The 21,323-nt window shown below is 40.6% G+C and overlaps 3 protein-coding genes and 2 pseudogenes across 3 annotated transcripts; 4 read left to right on the top strand and 1 right to left on the bottom strand.

Moving 5' to 3' along the window:
* Positions 1-365: 365 nt before the first annotated feature.
* On the top strand, positions 366-3,061 carry LOC137714674 (DELLA protein RGL1-like; annotated as a pseudogene).
* Positions 3,062-8,723: 5,662 nt separating this feature from the next.
* Positions 8,724-11,344, top strand: LOC148697698 (uncharacterized; annotated as a pseudogene).
* A 1,091-nt stretch (positions 11,345-12,435) lies between these two features.
* Positions 12,436-13,170, bottom strand: LOC148697697 (uncharacterized). Its single transcript, XM_088690181.1, has one exon. It carries the CDS (start codon positions 13,168-13,170, stop codon positions 12,436-12,438), a length of 735 nt encoding a protein of 244 aa, XP_088546307.1.
* Positions 13,171-15,457: 2,287 nt separating this feature from the next.
* Positions 15,458-18,064, top strand: LOC137714675 (uncharacterized). The gene is made up of 2 exons (XM_088690210.1): positions 15,458-16,262; positions 17,781-18,064. The coding sequence occupies exons 1-2, from the start codon at positions 15,485-15,487 to the stop codon at positions 17,906-17,908; spliced, it is 906 nt and encodes a 301-aa protein (XP_088546336.1). The 5' UTR covers positions 15,458-15,484; the 3' UTR covers positions 17,909-18,064.
* Positions 18,065-18,767: 703 nt separating this feature from the next.
* LOC148697696 (DELLA protein RGL1-like) lies at positions 18,768-21,079 on the top strand. The gene has a single exon (XM_088690209.1). The coding sequence runs from the start codon at positions 18,943-18,945 to the stop codon at positions 20,824-20,826; it is 1,884 nt and encodes a 627-aa protein (XP_088546335.1). The 5' UTR covers positions 18,768-18,942; the 3' UTR covers positions 20,827-21,079.
* The last annotated feature ends 244 nt before the right edge of the window (positions 21,080-21,323 follow it).

Genomic DNA, 21,323 nt, shown 5'->3' with positions numbered 1-21,323 from the left:
TTCCAATTCCATGATATTACCGAAAATGCTGGATTAAAAAGGTTCAAAATCTATAGTAATCTTCTCCAATTGAAAAAACTATAGACAGTAATATAATAATACGTTACTGCTTTTAGTTTTTTACTTTCCTGTCCAACCCTTTTATTTGTCGTGTATCTGAGTTCTGTCTTTTAACTCTCCGTAGTCATCCAAGCGAGTCCACATCTTCCTCCTTTAATTAAATCCCTTCGTTTAACAACCTTGTAATCTTGCGCAGAATATTTTGATTAAATATGGTGATTGGCAGTGACATTTGTTTAACTTTTAGCTCAAATTGAGGGTTAAATACAAATTTTTGGCATTTCATGGCTGCTGCCTTTGTTGAATATATCGGAATTATGTCACTATCATGGTTGCATTCCTCGCCTTAAAATGTGCTTTAGTACCCATGCCTGTGATCGTTATCAACCAAACATACAAATTGATATAGATATATTCATCGGCACATATCCGAATAATACTATTGTCAGGTTCTCTTAAGCTCTGAGAATATATTTGGTGAATTTATTTGTGCATATACCCTTATCCGACATGGCGAATGCATTCTTCTCCTTCACAGCCTTTGATTTTGGAGTCCTCGGCAGCGGTGGTGGTTTGACTCCCCAGCTTGAAGAATATGAGAAGGAAGATCAGGAGTTCAAAGGGAAGCTAGACCATTTGGTTGGGATACAAGAATTAGGGTTGGGAGAGAGGGAAAAATTATCTTATTTGTCCAAAGATCAACAACATTCCAAGGCAAGTTATTTGATGACGGATAATTTCAGTTTCGATACAGTTTGTTCCGAACATGATCTCCAACGATCCAATAGCAAGTCCGAGAAAGGACGAGCTCATGTTTCCAAAGATCACGACCACCGCCACTACCAACAACAAAACCAACATTACCAACAACAATCCAAGTCAAATTACTTTGATTTGGATAATTTCACCTTTGACCCTTCCTTCCCATCCACGCAACCGATCCAGGATGCGGGGAATCAGCTCATGTACAGCCAAATCGGAGGATCAGACATTGCGGAAACCAACAAGCAAATGCCCCATCAGTCTTCCTTAGCTGCGTTGGAGCTCCTAAACGGTTGGTATTGACAAGAGTTTACTAACTCAATACCAAAATATGTGGGTGATAAGTTTACAAACTCTATCACACCTCTCACTTTCACTCTCAATAAAATTGGACAAAAATTGAGAAATGAGGGAAGCTACAAGCTTTGGCAAACAAGGCACTTTGATATTAAAAAACAGATTGCAAATACACTTCTAGAATTGAATGACAAATCAGATGGGATTTCTATCTAAAGCCTTACGAGAGGCTCCCTTAAATACAACACAACCTACACCTTTACACCATCAATTGACAGCACACAGACAGCAGCATATCTGCTGTCTTTAACACATGGGAACGTAAAAAATGAAAAGACCAAATGTATTCCAGGTTGTCTACATTCGGCTAGCACATGGCAGCACACTGCTGTCTTCCTGCTAGCACATCACATGGCAGCATCATTCCAGGTTGTAATCACAACCTTTCGGCTAGCACATGGAGGAAACTTTAGTCTTTAAAGTTGCAGCATGTGTGGATACAACCTGTAAAGAAACTAACAGCCATCAACAACCTTTTACAGCCTGTTTTGAGTTGAATTTCCAACATAAACAACTACGGCAGTGCGTTCAAGAAGTTGAGGGGAGACATATTAAGCAACAGATGCAATGAAGCTGAAGCCTTCTCGTATTCGATCCGACAAAAACTGTCAACTGAGGAGATCATGAGGGTTACCGGAGCAAGGTATGTGCAGTTCTCTAATCAAGGATATGGTGATTTTTTCATGCCTTTGCACCCGTTTGGGTACGCGCTTTCGGGTCTATCTGAAGAAGAAACGAAAGATGTGGAGCTTGCTCACATCCTTTTAGCTGCAGCAGAGAAGGTAGGTTACCAACAATTCGAGCGCGCAAACCGCCTGCTTCTTCATTGCGAAGTTGATGCCTCCTTCAAGGTCAACAGTGTTCAGAAGGTTGTTTTCTATTTCACCGAGGCGCTTCGCGAGAGAATAAAAAAGGGAACGGGGAACAGCATGTATAAGGGGAATCAGATGTCTACGTATAGTCTTGGACTAGGCACAAACCTTTCATTTCTTGCATGCTGCCAAGATATCCCTTTTATTCCAGTAATGCAGCTCCCAGCAATCCAAGTAATACTTGAAAACGTTGCCTTGGAAAGCAAGGTTCATTTGATTGATCTCGAAATCAGAAGCGGAGTGCAATGGACAGGGCTGATGGAAGTGCTTGCAGAGCGTGAGGAGTGCCACATGGAGCTCCTTACAATAACCGCAGTGGGAGTGACAGGCAAGCAGAAGATCGAGGAGACAGGAAGGAGGCTGGCAAGCGTCGCAAAGGCCTTGAACTTACCCTTTCAATTCAAGGCAGCGATTGTGGCAGACATGGAAGATGTCAAGGACCAGTTGTTTGATATTGAGGGTGACGAAGCTGTGGTGGTTTACGCGCCTTTAATACTGAGGACAATGATTTCGAGGCCATGTTGCTTGGAAAATCTGATGAGGGTGATGAGAACTCTCAGCCCTTGTGTAATGGTGGTGATTGAGGTGGAGGCCAACACAATTCATCGTCATTTGTGAACCGATTCATCGATGCGCTGTTTTATTACAGTGCATTTTTCGACAGCCTTGAGACTTGCATGAAGCAGGAGAACAACAGAGTGCTGATAGAGGGGCTGTTCCATGAGGGAATACGAAACATTGTGGTGGCGGAGGGGAGTGAAAGGGTTGTAAGAAGCGTGAAGATGGAGGTGTGGAGAACCTTCTTTGAAAGGTTTAGAATGGTGGAAATCAACTTAAGTAATGCAGCTTTGTTCCAAGCTAGTTTGGTGGCTAAAAAGTATGGAAGCCCTGCTTGCACGCTTGATAGGAATAGGAAATGTCTTACTGTTGGGTGGAAGGGAATACTCCACAAAAGTGGAACTCTCCATGAACTGTCTATCACCTTATGTTTTTTACACAATATATTATAATATTGACACGAAAACTAATGTTAAACTGTGAGGTGACAAATAATTCTTGAAAAGTCCCACTTTAAAAGTCCTCTCAATTAGCATTAATGATATATATATATATATATATATATTGTTGTAAACATTTATAGTTTAAGTGTGATTGTGTAAATCTTATATTAGATTTGATTCTAGTTATCCTTTCATATTACAACTTGTATTACTTGGGGAAGAAAGAATATCTTCTCTCTTTTTATTACTATAAATAAAGGCACAATGTAGGAGGGATAACAACACACATTCCCCTACAATTCTACAAACACATCTCTCTTTCTCTCTCTTCTCCTTGTCGCCGGCCACCCTAACCTTGTCAGATAAAATAGGCTACAACATGTTATTAGCATACTCATACTGCTGCGCTTAGGAATCTAACGTTGAAATTTTTTTTTTTCTGCATTAAACCAGTTCATCTATATCATCACGCAATCAGGTTCTTTCAAAACAACGGTTTTTATCTCGATATTTTTGCAGCCCTGATAGCATGAACATTCACCATGATGCATGACCCAACTTTACGTTTTACGAATTTTAGATTATACATAACTTGTGTATGCATCATAATCATAATTATTGAATTATGTGAATTTGATATTTCCATGAATTGCATCAAATATATGTACATACATTGAAATTATTGAATTACATATGCATCAAATCAAATTATAGAAACAGAATTGAAAAAGAAAAAAAAAAGAAAAAGACAAAGAACTCGGAAAACCCTAAGGGTTCTTTGAACCCATGACCCCGACACCACTGGGCTCACACGAGCCCACCATAGGCTGCGAAGCACCAGAGCAAAACCCTTGCTCTATCTGAGAATATGCCTTTGGCATTAAACCTTAACCTTCGGCACCGCCCAAAGTTGACCACGGCTTCACCACTGTTATTCCTCGATAATCACACCTATAGTTGTGATCTTGCATTTGGCCTATTAATGAATCCTTAGATCACTATGAAATAATAGTTAAATAATGAGGTCAGATTGTAATAGAGTAAAGACTAGATTCTAATAGTCTTGTTAATTGTGGGTCTTAGTTTTAATTGAGTTGTCTATTATTCCAGATAGCATTCACGCGAATGTAATGGCTAGCTTGTGGTTTAAAAGCTTCAGCTAGTGGATTTGAAAGCATATATGAAAAAATTAGAATTTCCCTTCTTCTTGTTGTGCAATTCCTTTCCTCAGTACCCATCATTAACACACAGTCAAGGTTGTAGCTAGGTATTGGCTTGGGTTATATCATTGGTATCACCATCCGATTCTGGTATCCCTTCTGTATATGCCCCGTCCCACCACCACGACCCACATCTCCGCCATGGAATCTCGTGTTGCCGCCATCGAAAACACCTTAGTCAACCTTCCCACTCAGTTCACTGAAGCCATTGATCATGCATTTGAAACTCGATTGCCTATGTATTTCAAGCAATTTTGTCGTGAGCAAGCCGTTCGCGGCAACGGTGAGGGTTCTGCTCCTCCTTTCATTGATCTTCCTCCACCTCCTGACATAGACTGAATCCAGTCTCCGCACAGTCCAGTCACCTCAGGCAATGTTACGGTCAAGCCATCGTGGTCTCCGCGCATCGAATTTCCCCGATTTGGCGATAGTGATGATTTGTTAGCCTGGATCTATAAGGCTGAACAATTTTTTATTTATTATGGCATTCCCGATTCTCAGCGCGTGGTCATAGCTTCATTCCACCTCGAATGGGAGATTCTTCAATGGTATAGATGGATGGATTCTTCCACTACTACTCCCTGTTGAGGGGACTTTACTCAAGCCCTGTGTAAGGAGTTTGGTCCTTCCGAGTTTGAAGATGGTGTTGAGGCACTCTTCAAACTTCGCCAAACAGGTACCCTACGTGATTATATAGCTGAATTTCGCAAACTTGCTAATCGTACTTGTGATGTTGGTCCTCTCTTGTTAAAGAGTTGTTTCCTTGGTGGTCTTAAATGGGAATTAAAGTATGATGTGAAAATGTTGAAGCCTCATTCTGTTCATGATGCTATTGCCATAGAGGTTCAGTTAGATACTAAGTTTCAGGAGCTCAAAGGCGGCATCACTAAACCATCACCCAAAGTCCCTAAACACCAACCCAACACTACAGAGTCCAAAATTAACCTGTTAAGAAGCTTTCTCTAGCTGAAATTCAATTAAAACGGGACAAGGGCGAATGTTGGTTTTGCATTGACAAATGGGTTTCGGGTCATAAATGTGGGTTGAAGCAATTGCTTATGCTCGATGTTGCTGACCAAGAGGAGTTTGATGAGTTCACCTCGGACTCACCTCCTGAAGTTCATCACATGGAATTTAGTAAGTGTGCATTCTATGGGACCACCGCCACTCCAAAGGCTCAAACTATGAAAGTGTAGGGCACTCTCCATGGTTATTCTGTGAGGATTCTGTTAGACTCCGGCAGCACACATAACTTTATTGACACTCGATTGTTAAAACAATAGGGCCAATCGCTTCATCCTACTAAGACATTCGAGGTCATGATTGCCGATGGTGGTAAGGTCAAAAGTTCAGGTTGTTGGAGGTCCAACGCATTGTCCTTAGGGGGTTATGATTGCACTGTTGACTTGTATTCATTGCCTCTCGGGGGTTGTGATTTAGTCCTGGGGGTTTGATGGCTCTCTTCCATTAGCCCTGTATTATGGAATTTCCACCACTTGACTCTGGAATTCACGAAGAACAATCAGCAATACAAATTGTTTCATTCGGCGACTTCACTGTCTATTATCCAAGAAGTCTCCTTACAACATCTTGAGAAAGAAGTTGCTAATTCCAACTTAGGCCTTTTGTTGTATTCTATGGAGACACCACCGGTGCTTGTTAGTGATTTTGAGTTGTCCCCAGCTCAATTTACCCAACTAAACAAACTATTGGCCGACTTTAAGTCCCTCTTTGTGCTGCCATCTCAACTTCCACCCTCCCGCTCACATGATCACCATATTACATTGCTGCCCAGTGCCAAACCACCTAATATACGACCCTATCATTATAGGCTTCTTGCGAAGAATGAGATTGAACGAGTTGTCAAAGATTTATTGGATGCCGGCTTTATCCGACACAGTCATAGTCATTTTTCCTTTCCCGTACTTCTTGTCCGGAAGAAAGAGGGCACTTGGCATATTTGTATTAATTATAGGGAGCTTAATGCTCTCACTGTCAAAGACAAATATCCAATTCCTCTGATTGATGATCTCTTGGATGAACTTTGTGGTGCCACCTATTTTTCAAAGTTAGATCTTCGCTTCGGTTATCACCAAATCTTGATGAAACCTGAAGATGTTGAAAAAACAGCGTTCAAAACTTATGCAGGCCATTACGAGTTATTGGTAATGCCTTTTGGGCTTACTAATGCCCCGACAACATTTCAACAACTCATGAAAGACATTTTTCGACCTTTCTTAAGGAAGTGTGTATTGGTATTTTTTGATGATATCCTCATCTACAGCCACTCTTGGGAGGATCACATGTCTCATTTGTTGGCTGTTTTCCAAATCTTACAACAACATAACTTGTTCCTTAAGAAATCCAAGTGCTTTTTTGGTCAACAGTGTGTTAAGTACTTAGGCCATATCGTGTCTCGAGAAAGGGTAGCTGTAAATCCTTCCAAATTACAAGCCATCCATGATTGGCCGGTTCCTAAGACTCTTAAAGAATTGAGGGGGTTTTTTGGGTCTCATGGGATATTATCGCAAATTCACTGCTATATATGGTCAGATTTGCCATCCCTTATATCAATTGACCAAGAAGGACAATTTCCACTGGACTCAAGAAGCTATAACAACTTTCAATCAACTCAAAGACATTATGACATCCCCACTAGTTTTAGCCTTACCTGACTTCTCCAATCCCTTCGAACTAGAGTGTGATGCCTCAGGTAATGGCATTGGAGCCGTTTTACAACAAGGGGGAAAACCTCTTGCCTTTACCAGTCAAGCACTTGGTCCAAAAAATCAATCTCTCTTAACCTATGAACGGGAGCTTATTGCCATAGTTTATGCCGTGAAGAAATGGCATACCTACTTATAAGGCAGACATTTCACCATTAAAATTGATCATTGCAGCCTCAAATACTTCTTGATTCAGAAAGCCAATACTCATTGCCAACAAAAATGGGTTTCTAAGCTTCTCAGCTATAATTATGATATCCAGTTTCGTAGTGGCAGTGACAACCATGTTGCTGATGTTCTCTTTCATGTACACGGCTCTCCTCTTCTTCCTGAATATGCAACAATATCATATCCTCATTTTGGTTGGTTTGATGAACTTCGACAATATAATGAGCAGGATTCTTGGATTCAGAGTAAAGCTAAAGAGTATTTCCAAGCACAGGAGACTAATGCCACCACCTCTACATCTTCTCATTACTCTTTCAAGAATGGGTTTTTACGATATAAGGCACGAATATTGTTAAGCCATTCCTCTCCTTGGCGCACTAAGCTTGTAGAAGCTTATCATTCCATACCTGCTGCAGGTCATCAAGGTGTGATTAAAACTTACCACAAACTTAAGAAGGACTTTTATTGGCCGAGTATGAAAAATGATGTCAAACTCTTTGTCTCTGAGTGTTACATCTGCCAACAACATAAGTATGAAACAGTGGCACCTCCTGGAAAATTAAGGCCACTTCCAATTCCTAAGCGAATTTAGGCTGATATAAGCATGGACTTCATCGTCGGACTTCCTAATTGCAAGGGTAAGACTATTATCATGGTGCTGGTTAATCGGCTGTCCAAATACAGCTATTTCGTTCCTATGGCACATCCATATACAACGGCTAGTGTAGCACAGCTCTTTCTTGAGCATATTTTCAAACTCCATGGCATGCCCAACTCTATAGTAAGTGACCGCGATCTCATCTTCTTAAGTGCCTTCTGGAATGAATTATTCAAACTGCAAAATGCTAAGTTGTGTATGAATTCGGGCTACCATCCTCAAACTGACGGTTAAACTGAGTTATGAACCAATGTTTGGAAACCTACCTGCGCTACTTTGTTGGGGGCCAACCTAAAAATGGGTGCAATGGTTGTCATGGGCCGAATGGTGTTTCAATACCTCCTACCATACTTCTTCTAAGTTCACACCCTTCAAATTCGTGTATGGCTATTTCCCACCGTATGAATCTGGTTCTACAAAGTTAGCTTTTATGGAACAATGTTTGGTTGAGAGAGACAAGGTTTTGGAGATTTTGAAAATGAACCTTGAATTAGCTCAGACAAGGATGAAGTCACAAGCTAATTAAAAGAGATTGGAACAGAGTTTTGAAGTTGGCGAAATGGTTTATCTGAAGCTTATTCATTATTAACTCTAATCATTGGCTGCACACAGTTATCACAAACTGTTACCCAGGTTCTATGGTCCTTATAAGGTTCTCAGCCGAGTAGGTGATGTGGCTTACAAACTTGAACTTCCAGCAATTTCTAAAGTTCACCCTGTTTTCCATGTCAGCAGTCTTAAGAAGCACTTAGGTCCGAATGTGGTAGCCAACAATCCGTTGCCCCAAGTTACAGAAGATGGTCTTCAGCAGTTGGTTCCTGCCTCCATTCTTGCTAGGCGCATGTATAAGAAGGGTAATTATGCCTAAGTTTAATTGCTTGTTCAGTGGCAAGATCGAGATGCCAGTTCTGCAACATGGGAGGACTTTGAAGACTTCTAAGCTCGATTCCCTGCTTTCTCTCTTTAACCTTGTGGACAAGGTTTTCTCGAAGAAGGGAGTGATGTTATGATCTTGCATTTGGCCTATTAGTGAATCCTTGGATCATTATGAAATAATAGTTAAATAATGGGGTCAGATTGTAATTGAGTAAGGACTAGATTCTAATAATCTTGTTAATTGTGGGTCTTAGTTTTAATTAAGTTGTCTGTTATGTCAGATGGCACTCACGCGAATGTAATGGTTGGCTTATGGTTTAAAAGCCTCAGCTAGTGTACTTGAAAGCATATATGAAAACAACTAGAATTTCCCTTCTTCTTGTTGTGCAATTCCTTTCCTCAGTACCCATCATTACCACACAGTCAAGGTTGTAGCTAGGTATTGACTTGGGGTATATCAGATTGGGACCTCGCCATCGTCAGAGACGATAGGTTTTTCTCAAAAATCCGATGAACACCGACTGATTCTTCAAACCCACACCGTTTCTCAGACCCCCGACTTCAAAACCTAAGTTTCCGTCTACAATTTGGGTTCCCAGTTGAACCACATGCTTTGCCGTGCCATGACCCCCGAGGACAGTCGCCAAAAGTGATGTCGGTGTTCCCCCGGTTCAGTTTCGACACCCAACGTTGTTGGGGTGTCTCGGTTCCTCGGCCTACATTGCCCATTGGGCTTGCTGTTACGTTTGCTTTCCTCGGCCCAAGACATCGACCTTCTTAAGGCCACGGTGTTCCCATGTCCTGCTTACAGCCAATCTAAGCCCCTGTTGGGCTCCTATTTTCCTTGGGCTTACACTTGCAGCCCATTTTTCCTAGACCTCTTATCTGGGCCTGGTGCCCTAAGCTAGGCCCGTGAAAAAAAATGAAAAATTCTTGGGCTCGCCTGAAACGGCCCATGTTTTTTTTTTAGGGCTTGCCTTTTTGCAGCCCCCTGTTTTTCCTCTCCCCGTGGGCCTGCAGCCCCACCCGAGACATCCTAGCCCAATTTTTGGGCCTAGGTCACACATACCACAATTACTTAACCTACTCGTGGGCTTTGGTCCAAGTTTTTGGACCTCGAGCTTAGATTATTTAATATTTTTTAAATAATTTGGGTTTATATTTTTTCACCCACACTTTAATTTGCCCTGAAGTCCAAATAATTAAATTCAATTATAATTGTAGACCTAAAATTTCTATTTTGCATTTTTCTGTGTATATATTTGTGTTTGCCTGCAAGAATATATAGACCTGAAGTTCATAATTATTTTGAAACCTGAAGTTTCTTAAACATGCCTTGTTTGAAAACATGAATTTTTTCATGCAAAATTAAACCAATAAATGTCTATTAGAACCTGTATGTTCTATTTCTATGTGAATGATTGATTTTTCTCCATTACACTAGCCATATCTTGTCCATCTATTTTGTGATAGGAACATGTCGAATTGAACAAACTCAACTTTACCGCTTTAGAGGTCTCTCGAAGGAACTACCTCAAGTGGGTCCAAGATGTGAAGCTCCACCTCACTACCAAGAACTTGCATCCTGTTATTGAAGAAGAGACGGACAACCTTGTTGGTGAAGCTGAAAAAGCCACTGCTATGATCTTCAATCAAAGACATATCCATGACACCTTGCAAACTGAGTATCTTGCTGAGGAGGATCCATATGCAATATGGGTCGCTTTGGCTGATCGTTTTGATCACCAAAATGACATATTCTTGCCTAAAGTAAGACACGACTAGTAGCACTTGCGCTTCCAAGACTTTAAGTCTGTGAATGAATATAATTCTAAGGTTTGTCGAATCCGATCACTTCTCAAGTTTTGCAATGAAACTTTGACTGAAGAGGATCTCTTGGAGAATACCTATTCGACCTTCTCTGCTTCTAATATTGTCATGTAGCAACAATATAGAGCTTTGTAGTTCACTAATTTCTCGGATTTGATCTCTGTTTTACTTCATGCTGAAAAGCAGAACCAACTGTTGATGAAGAATCATCAAGCTCGACCTACTGAGGCGACTGCTGTGCCTGAAGCACATTATAACACCAACCAACGCCCAAAACGCTAAAAAAGGCATGGTAGGGGAGGCCAAAAGCCATCCCACCAAGGTCAACAAAGTCAAGGCCCATCCAAGGAAGGAAACAAAGCCCAGAAGCGCCCAAACCTCTTTCCCAGGGCCCCGAACTTCAAGAATAAAAGCAAAGCACCTGAAACCATGGATGCGGATATGTGCTATCACTGTGGTTCAAAGGACCATTGGTCTCATGTTTGCCGAGCTCCCAAGAAGGTTGTAGATGAATATCATTCTCGTTGTAAGAAGTTTGAATCAAACTTCATGCAAGTAGACGAACCGGAGACTACAAAGATGAAGGTTTCTTACTTTCAAGAGGATACCACCCCTATGGAAGATTAGAATCTTAGACATAGACTTATTTTTTAGTTGAAATAAGACAATGGGGCCGAATTCCACCTAGTGGTCGAACCCCTCATTGTTTTTTGGTTGATTTTTGAACAATTTTCCTTTATGTTTGGATTATTCGTTGGTGATTTGTTTTTGGATATTAAGTTTTAATTAATTACCATCCTTGAATAAATAAAATTATTTTGAATTGATATTTGTTTTTATAAAAGTTTATACAAACCACTCAGGATATGCACCTCTGACAACTCTCTCAGGCCCATCCAACCTGATTAAAGGATACGGTAAGGCACGTACAATGTTGTCCAATGGTACAATCTTGACCAATGTTGAGGCACTCTATTCTCCACGTTCCGGAAAAACGTTGTTAAGTTTCTAAGACATTAGAGATAAAAATTACCACGTTGAAACCTACGTAGAAGACGAAGTTGAATTTCTATGCATAACTTCCTACGAATATGGCCAGAAGTGTATTCTAGAGAAGATGGAGCGTATCCCGAGTGGTCTGTATATTACGACAATACACCCCATTGAATGTCATTATGTGGCCGACCCTACTACTGGGACCGCGCACGAAATTACACTTTGGCATGATCGTTTAGGACATCGTGGATGAATAGGGATGTGCCGTATCCTCAAATCTTCACACGTGCATCCACGAACCCGCAATTTAGGTTTGATCCAAGGACACTCAAGGGGGAGTGTTGTAAACATTCATGGTTTAAGTGTGATTATGTAAATCCTAGAATAGATTTGATTTTAGTTATCCTTTCCTATTACAACTTGTATTACTTAGGGAAGAAGGAATATCTTCTCTCTTTTTATTACTATAAATAAAGGCACAATGTAGGAGGGATAACAACACACATTCCCGTACAATTCTACAAACACATCTCTATTTCTCTCTCTTCTCCTTGCCACCGGCCACCCTAACCTTGTCAGATAAACTAGGCTACAACATATATATATATAACACCATGATTAGAAGTCAACTGTACTTGGGCGTGGCAACCACTACATATTCTTGTTGACAACCAATAATTGTGAACAATTTATCTCTTTTTTTTTTTTTTTTGGGTAAAGCAGGACTTCATTAACAAGAAGGAGTAAAACAGAGGAGCCACAAATGCAAAAGCTCCACTCCCAGCAGGGAGATGAAAAGTACAACCTTAGCATACAAGGAATACAAGAAACCCAAATAGAAAAGGAGGTACTGCCAAAAGCCATAAAAGGCAACCAAAAGGAGAGGATGGTGGAGGATGTCCACCGGCCTCAATCATCCGTAATAAGAGGGCACGGTAAGCCGTCGCTTAAAAGAACCATCACCAAAGAGTGAGGGGGCATTGTCGCCCATCTACAAGTGCTCACCCTCGAGTTGGCCAGTTTAGCAGCAAAATGAGTTGCTTGATTCAAGGATCGTGAAGTCCATCTCCATCGGATATTGGAGAAGTGAGTAGCTAAGCGGTGAATGGCGACAATTATCGGGAAAATGCGCCATGATCCTTTGTAATGACAATTAATGATAACATTGATAACTGATTTTGAGTCGCTCTCAATAATGACTTGTTGTAGTTGATATTCCCAAGCCAACAACATTCCTGCCAAAACAGCCTCCGCTTCAATCTCTTCGATGGTAGAACGTAATAAAAACTTTGCTTCTCCTCCTACCATCAAACCCATTGAATCACGAATAATAATTCCAACCCCAGTATGGAAAGAAGTGGTCCAAGCCCCGTCCACATTCACTTTATAAAAAGGAGATGCGGGAGCGGACCAATTGAGGGAAGGTTGTGGTGATTCAAATGAGGAGGCATAGCGTAGGAAAGACACCCTTGCAGAAATATCACCAAACAAAAGCTTGCTTTTGGTAATCACACTAATAGGATTTGGACGGGTGTGGTTAAAGCAAGCATGGCTCCTCTTTTTCCAAATCTCCCAACAAATAACTCCAATTTGTACCAGTAAGCATGTCTTATGTGAAGATGTAGCATATTGCCTCTGAGCCATTGTCTGTAACCATTGATCGAAAGTAGTGATAGCATCTCCATTGGGACAATAACCAACATTAGAGCCAAACCAAACATAATGAACCCAAGGGCAAAGAAGCAAAATGTGTTCAATGGACTCCTTATATTCCTGACAAAAAGGGCATATTGGATCCGGAATAATGTGGCGACGAATTAAATTCAGCTTTGTAGTAATACAATTTGAGACAGCTCTCCAGAGGAAGTTGTTAATTTTTGGGACCATCTTAAGCTTCCAAATTAGCTTCCAGACCATTGGGTCAATCTGGTGCAAAGTGTGGGATGAAGAGGTGATATCATGTAACAACTCGTCCCGGGATTTACGTAAGAAAATGGGTATTTTTGTATTTTCACTAAGTTTGGGGGATACTTTCCTTTTTAAAATTGTTTTTGAGTCTTAATTGGTGAGCCCAAGGGGCCCACCCCCTGATTCTGTCCCCCCGAGCCTCTCATCTCTTTCTTCTCTCTCAATCTCTCTTATTTCTTTCTTTCTCTCTGTCTTTCTCTCCCTCCCTCCGAGCAGAACACGCACACACACACACACCCATGCCCACACCTATAGCTCTTTTCTAACCCCATGGTTGTGTTTTGGACGTCAAACCACGAAGAAACCACCTCGGAGACATTTCCCAGTTTTCTGGCGAACACCCAAGGCCTTTGGGCCTTTCCTGCCAAGCCCAAAACCCTGGGCAGCCCAACCCATCCTTTTTATTTATTTTATTTTGATTTTGTTAATTTAAAGGCCTTTGGGCCGTTTCTTTTAGGGCCTTCGGCCCGTTAACCCTAAACCTATTAGACCCAAACCCAGATCCAACCCAAGTCCAAACCCTTTAACCCAATCCGGATCCAAGCCCAAACCCGTTTGACCTATTGACCCGGACCCGGACCCGGTCTGACCGTTGACTTTGACTTTGACCGGTCAACGGTCAACGTTGACTTTGACCGTTGACTTTTTGGGTTTTCGTGCGGGACCCCTCCTAGGCTAATTTCGACGTCCTGAACCCATTTCGGATGTCCGTTTTCCCAAATTCAATCTTTTGAGTAGAGTTTGACTAAATGTACCATTTATGTGCTTAGGGGCAATTATCTGTGGCGTTTCCTTCTTCGCTAGATGGCGAGGCTTTTCGACGGCGAAGTACTGTGAGTGGACCCCTTCTAAAAATGCATGTTTTGATAGTAGAAATGCATACATGAAAAACATGATTTGATGATTATATTTTATGAAACATTTTACGAGATAACATGCTTACTGAGGCTAGTTTGAATTATTACTATTTTTCCTATAACCCATGTTCTTATAGAATATCTGATAGATGACGATATGATATTTAGAACATGTTTAGAACACCTCTTTATAATATAAATGATGGATGACTTTATACTATGAAGTTGATTTTCAATATATGTATGTTCACTGGTTTTGTACTTACCTAGTGGTCCTTTCCGCTACGGGACGTAGAGATAGATCCGGTCCGTCCCGGGCGACGGTTTGGTGTTGGCATAGGGCCTGGAGTGTGTTTTCCTCTGACTGTCTACTCAGAGACGGGGAGCCGGCATGGGGCATCGAGAGTTGTATCGGACATTCACTAGTGTTTATTATTTTATGCGAATTATGATTTGAGACATTGCACGACATGCTAGGTTTCGGAAAACCTATGTTTATAATTATATATGTGTTTTCATAAAACCTGGGGGTTAGTATGTTGATAACTGTTTTATTATATATATATCAACTTAGTCCACTCATGTTTGTTTTGCGCCCCCTTCAGGACTTAGAATCGAGGCATACAATCCCGACGTTCAGGCACTTCCGCATCGGCATCTTCGAGTCCTCGTGGTGTAAGACCCACTCCTTTGTTTCATTCAATTTTATATTATTTTCTTTTAGCGTTCTAGATTAGAGATGTGCTCTGAACACGGTCCTTATTTGCATATTAATTATTCTTTTATATTTATAAACCTTATTTACCCCTTGTTTTCAGCATTTACACTCAATAAATGGTTTTCGTCACCCTCAGATGTCGGCCAGCACGTATCTATCCTGGTATTCAGGGAATATCGGGGTCGGGGCGTGTCATATCAAGCATATTATGATCCATAGCCCACCAATAACCACTCTTAACAGAGTAGCCCCTATCTTTACTCCAAGGCCACACAAGTCTACCGTCTTTATTCCAAGGCCACACAACCTTTATCAGGTATATCGCTTAACCCAAAGCCTTTTACATTATATTGATCATTTTCTAGACAAGAAGAAAGATAGATCGATCGCTTTAATTTTGGGTTTACAACAAAAAATGGGTCGGCAGTACAATTCGGAACAAAGTGCTAAGAAGCTCTTGATCAATTCGACTATCTTCCTAAAACAACCTTTCCATATTCTCACACTCACCCTCCTCAGTTTATTGCTTCCCCTCTCATTCCTCCTCCTATCCAGGCTATCTTGCGCCAACTGTCTCTTTAGCTTAAGCTTCCCCACTCTCATCATTCCTCCTCCGGAGCCCTCCAACTACGATTCATCATGCATCTTTTATATCTTCCTCTATGCTGCTACTCCTTTTCTCTATCTTCTTGTTTCCATCGTCACCATTGCCGCCTTTATCCACTGCATAACAGGAAAAATCATCATCATAACCGAGTTCCCGAGTCCCATTTTCCGTCCCCGTTTGAACACTGCTTGGATATTCCTGTGCACATTGCAAGTCTGCGTCGGTTTGGGAATCAAAGGTAGCATCGCCGCTGAGGTAGATGGGCGCGCTACTTTTGGCGGTGTTGTTGATGGCAAAATATGTTTGTCGAGCAGAGCAATATTTTTCCTAGGGTTGCATGAGACAATGCTTCATTGGTGTAGGGTTGTGGTGATGCCAGTGATGGATGACACGATTTTTGGTGGCGCTAGAGAGGAAAAGTGGGTTGAGAGGGTGGCAATAGCTGCCGGCTTTGGTTGTTTGTGGTGGTGGAGGTTGAGTGACGAGGTTGAGTCTTTGGTTGTTGTGGCTATAGCTAAAAGAGAGCTAGCAATGGGCTTAGGAGCGGCTGACTTTGTTGGTTGGTGGCTATATTACCTCACTGTGGCTATTGGTGATGAGTATATTTTATATTATATATTTAACCCTATTCTTAGTATATTTTGGTTAATAATTTGGAAGAATTTTGATACTTTGAATTATATTTCCAATACAGGATTTTCGACTTCCTCTGGAGCAAAACATGGTCAAATTGACGAATTTTGGAGTAATTCCAATTGGAGGACGTTCGTGAGTCACTTAGCTTGATCCTGTCAAAATATCAGCTTTTTCTATCAAGCGATGATTTTCTGGCAATAAAATAAAGGAGCCATGCGCAGTGCTGGAATAGTGACGTGTTGGGCTTGAATTGCGTTTTTGGAGCCCAAGATGACATCGGAAGGGTTTGTGGCCTTCTGGAGATGTGTTCAGAATGTTCTTATCTTTAAAACAAGCTATCTTGGGCCGGATTTGGAGGAGATTTGAGGCTAAAACGTGGCTGAACAGTTTTTGTGCAGTTTTTCCTAGGTTAATTAGGAATTTATTTTCTACTTTACGTTATTATTATTTAGTTTCTTAGTGGGAATAAAATACTTGAGGGTTAGGGTTTGTGTGTTAGCTTGAGGGAGACATTAAAAGGGCTTGGCCGTTCTTATTTTGGGGGAGGCTTTTCTTTTATGCAACTTTGGGGAGACAAAGAACTTGGCTAGGGTTCTTGGAGATTTTCTACCTTAAGGTGTTTTCATTCCTTTTATTATTAATAATATGTTCTATGATTTCAATTATGAATATGCATAACTAATTCCTTTTGCTAGGGTGAAACCGTAAGCCTTAGCATGAATATGTAATTTTTATTTAATTGCTTATGATTGATTGCAGGCATACCTTGAATTATTGATCACCGTAATTAAAACTATCTAATTGTCTTAATGTCTGATCACCATTAGGATCTTTAAAAAAGTAATTTGATGCAATTTTGGTCGGAAGGTTCCCTGAAATTGATGCTGGCTTCTTGTGATTAATAATTGTAATTTCACTTAAGATGAACACCACATCTTAAGGGTTGCATGGTTTTTCAAAGGGTTTTCATGAAGCATAATGAGTCTCTCATGTTCAGATTTGATCCGAACGTCCGGACGGGTTGCATGTTAGATATACGTTCTATGTTGGAGGTTCCAAATAGAATATAAACTAAATAGAATATAAACTAGGAAAACCTAACCTTCAAAGTGGCATGTATAGATCATAAGTAATTGATAAAAATACATAGGATTGCTAGGTGATGGTGAAACCCTAGTGTTTTCTTAATTTGATTTTTCCAAAACAATTTTATTTTCCTTTCATCTTTAATATTGCATATTAGTTTATTTTTATTAATTGAATTCGTTTTAATTTAAGTAGGTTATAAAACCAATCATCTCAACTTTCTGCTTTACAGTAATTAATTGAAATTTAGTTTGTTTCGAATTATTTAATAATCCCTGTGGAGAACGACCTTGCGAGAACCGTTTATACTACAACAACCTTGTCTTTCTTGCAAGTAATATAAGAGTTTTTAACCCGGTTGCATATGTGGTAAAATCTCTATCAATTGGTACGGTTAGGGTGGTAAAGGGTCTTATGTGGTTTTCCATGGTTTTGTTATGTAGAAGGACAGAAGCCAAACTTTGTAACGATTGCGGAGAAGATCATGGTCGTCAAGACAACAAGGTCTAAATCTCACAAACTCATCTCATTAATTGACTATCGAACACAAAACCTCAAGTGTATGAATAAATTTTCTGAACCATTTAAGCTACAGATCCCTTCACTTCGTTTAATACTTAATTTTGTATTGTTGGATGGCTGTTCCAAAATTGTAATTTCATTTTTCTTTTCTTTGGATGAACTTGTACCTTATTTTTATAGCCATCGTACAACTGTATCTTAATTATTTAATTGTATTATTCTTGGCAAGACGTGCATTATATATTATATCAATCAGATAATGAAGATCAACATAGTTGGTATCTTGTTATTGGCCTCTTTATAATGTAAAAAAAAAATTGGTGCATTAAGTTGAGACTACGAGAAGTACCGTATATATGGTCAAGCTAAATGGTATCTTCTCAAGTTAAATGGTATATATCTTCATGTTTCTGAGTTTGTCTTTTAAGAGAGATTTTTCAGTGTTATCGTCACACGATGTGGTACATCATGTGTCCTTATATAAATGGTGGGTTATTTGTGTTAAAAGGTTAATAACTTAAAAATTAAAAATTTTCACCACTTGCATAAAAACACATAACGTACCATCCATATTCATGTCACAACTAAAAATTTCTCGTCTTTTAACTCTCTGTACTCATCCAAGCCAGTCCACATCTTCTTCCTTTAATTAATCCCATCGTTTAATCGACCTTGTAATTTTGCGCAGAATATTTTGATTAAATATGATAACTAGCAACGACGTTTGTTTAATTTTTAGCTCAAATAGAGGATTAAATGGTTTTTATTTGGACAAGTTTTTGGCATTTCATGGCTGCTGGCTTTGTTGACAATATCGGAATTATGTCACTATCGTGGTTGCATTCCTCGCCTTAAACTGTGCCTTATTACTCATGCCTGTGATCGTTGTTATCAACCAAACATACAAACTGATATAGATATATTCATCGATACGAATCCGCATAATCCTACTGTCTCACTTGAGGTTCACTTGAGCTCTGAGAATATATTTGGTGAATTTGTTTGTTCATATATAATCCGGCATGGCGAATGCATTCTTCTCCTTCACACCCTTTGATTTTGGAGTCCTCGGCGGCGGCGGTGGTTTGACTCCCCAGCTTGAAGATTATGAGAAGGAAGATCAGGAGCTCAAAGGGAAGCCAGACCATTTGTTTGGGATAGAAGAATTAGGGCTGGGAGAGATGGAAAAGTTATCTCATTTGTCCAAAGATCAACAACAATCCAAGGCAAGTGATTTGATGTTGGATAATTTCAGTTTCCATACAGGTTGTTCCGAACATGATCTCCAACGTCCCAGCTTCAAGTCCGAGAAAGCACGAGCTCATGTTTCCAAAGATCACGACCACCGCCACTACCAACAACAAAATCAACATTACCAACAACCATCCAAGTCAAATTACTCCGATTGGGATAATTTCACCTTTGACTCTGCCTTCCCATCCACGCAACCAATCCAGGACGCGACGAATGAGCCCACGTACAGCCAAATAGGAGAATCAGACATTGCGGAAACCAACAAGCAAATGCCCCATCAGTCTTCCTTAGCTGTGTTGGAGCTCCTAAACAACTACGGCAGTGCGTTCAAGAATCTGAGGGGAGACAGATTAAGCAACAGATGCAATGAAGCTGAAGCCTCCTTGTTTTCGATCCAACAAAAATTGTCAACCGAGGAGATCATGAGGGTTGCCGGAGCAAGGTATGTGCAATTCTCTAATCAAGGATATGGCGATTTTTTCATGCCTTTGCACCCGTTTGGTTACGCGCTTTCGGGTCTATCTGAAGAAGAAACGAAAGATGTGGAGCTTGCTCACGTCCTTTTAGCTGCAGCAGAGAAGGTAGGCTACCAACAATTCGAGCGCGCAAACCGCCTGCTTCTTCATTGCGAATTTGCTGCCTCCTTCAAAGTCAACCCTGTCCAGAGGGTTGTTTTCTATTTCGCCGAGGCACTTCGCAAGAGGATCGAAAAGGAAACGGGGAACGGCATGTATAAGGGGAATGAAATATCTACTTATAGTAATGGACTAAGCACAAACCTTACATTTCTTGCATTCTACCAAGATACCCCCTTTCATTCAGTAATGCAGCACCCAGGAATCCAAGTAATACTCGAAAACGTAGCCTTGGAAAGCAACGTTCATTTGATTGATCTCGAAATCAGAAGCGGAGTGCAATGGACAGGGCTGATGGAAGTGCTTGCAGGGCGTGAGGAGTGCCACATTGAGCTCCTTACAATAACCGCAGTGGGAGTGACAGGCAAGCAGAAGATCAAGGAGACAGGAAGGAGGCTGGCAAGCGTCGCAAAGGCCTTGAATTTACCCTTTCAATTCAAGGCAGTGATTGTGGCAGACATGGAAGATGTCAAGGACCAATTGTTTGATGTTGAGGATTACGAAGCTGTGGTGGTTTACGCGCCTCTAATACTAAGGACGATGATTTCAAGGCCAAGTTGCTTGGAAAATCTGATGAGGGTGATGAGAAATCTCAGCCCTTGTGTAATGGTGGTGATTGAGGTGGAGGCGAACCACAATTCACCGTCATTTGTGAACCGATTCATCGACGCACTGTTTTATTACAGCGCATTTTTCGACTGCCTTGAGGCTTGCATGAAGCAGGAGAAGGACAGAGTGCTGATGGAGGGGTTGTTACATGAGGGAATACGAAACATTGTGGTGGCGGAGGGGAGTGAAAGGGTTGTGAGAAGCGTGACGATGGAGGTGTGGAGAGCCTTCTTTGCAAGGTTTAGAATGGTGGAAATCAACTTAAGTAATGCAGCTTTGTACCAAGCTAGTTTGGTGGCTAAAAAGTTTGGAAGCCCTCCTTGCACACTTGATTGGAATGGGAAATGTCTTATTGTAGGGTGGAAAGGAACCCCAATCCATTCACTTTCGGCTTGGAAGTTCACTTGAGAAGAAAAACTTGGATTTTGGTACATATCGATCAAGTCATCCATACGACACTTCTCACAAAAGTGTAGAAGTCTCTCTATATTATGTCTCACTCCTTATGAGAGGTACCCTTGTAGCGTAGAAATATCAAACTTGCGTCTCTTCGTTGAGAGAGGGAGGAGAAAGAGTATTTTTTAGAGTTGAAAACAATGTAATATATGATTGTTGTGTTGATCTTGTATTTTCTATCCAAAGCGTCCTCATTTTAATCAAACAATATTCGAATTTAAATTAATTTATTTCTTATAAATTTAAAATTAGTTGCATTGGAGAGAAAGCGCAATGACATAATTTTAACCATAGCAAAATGACGAACATAGAAAATATAAACATCAAATTATGTCCGTTTTGAATTCTCATTAGTGCTTGAATTTATCCAAATTTGGAAATGTACGAGGGTTTCTAATGGGGTAGAGAACCCTAATTCCAACCAATAAAAGAAGAGGATATAGTCCTAA

Source organism: Pyrus communis, chromosome 3 (genome assembly GCF_041283825.1).
Source record: "Pyrus communis isolate YQ-2024b chromosome 3, ASM4128382v1, whole genome shotgun sequence".
Lineage (NCBI taxonomy): Eukaryota > Viridiplantae > Streptophyta > Magnoliopsida > Rosales > Rosaceae > Pyrus > Pyrus communis.
The sequence above is the reverse complement of the archived record's forward strand: the minus strand, read 5'-3'. Positions and strand labels throughout refer to the sequence as shown.

Bases quoted from the DNA above. Each gene is read 5' to 3' on its own strand.
- LOC148697697 (XM_088690181.1), bottom strand. From the start codon at position 13,170: ATGGCTCAGAGGCAATATGCTACATCTTCACATAAGACATGCTTACTG.
- LOC137714675 (XM_088690210.1), top strand. From the start codon at position 15,485: ATGGGTCGGCAGTACAATTCGGAACAAAGTGCTAAGAAGCTCTTGATC. The intron at 16,263-17,780 runs CTATTGGTGATG...TAAAATCTCTAT, and splicing joins GCTATATTACCTCACTGTGG to CAATTGGTACGGTTAGGGTG.
- LOC148697696 (XM_088690209.1), top strand. From the start codon at position 18,943: ATGGCGAATGCATTCTTCTCCTTCACACCCTTTGATTTTGGAGTCCTC.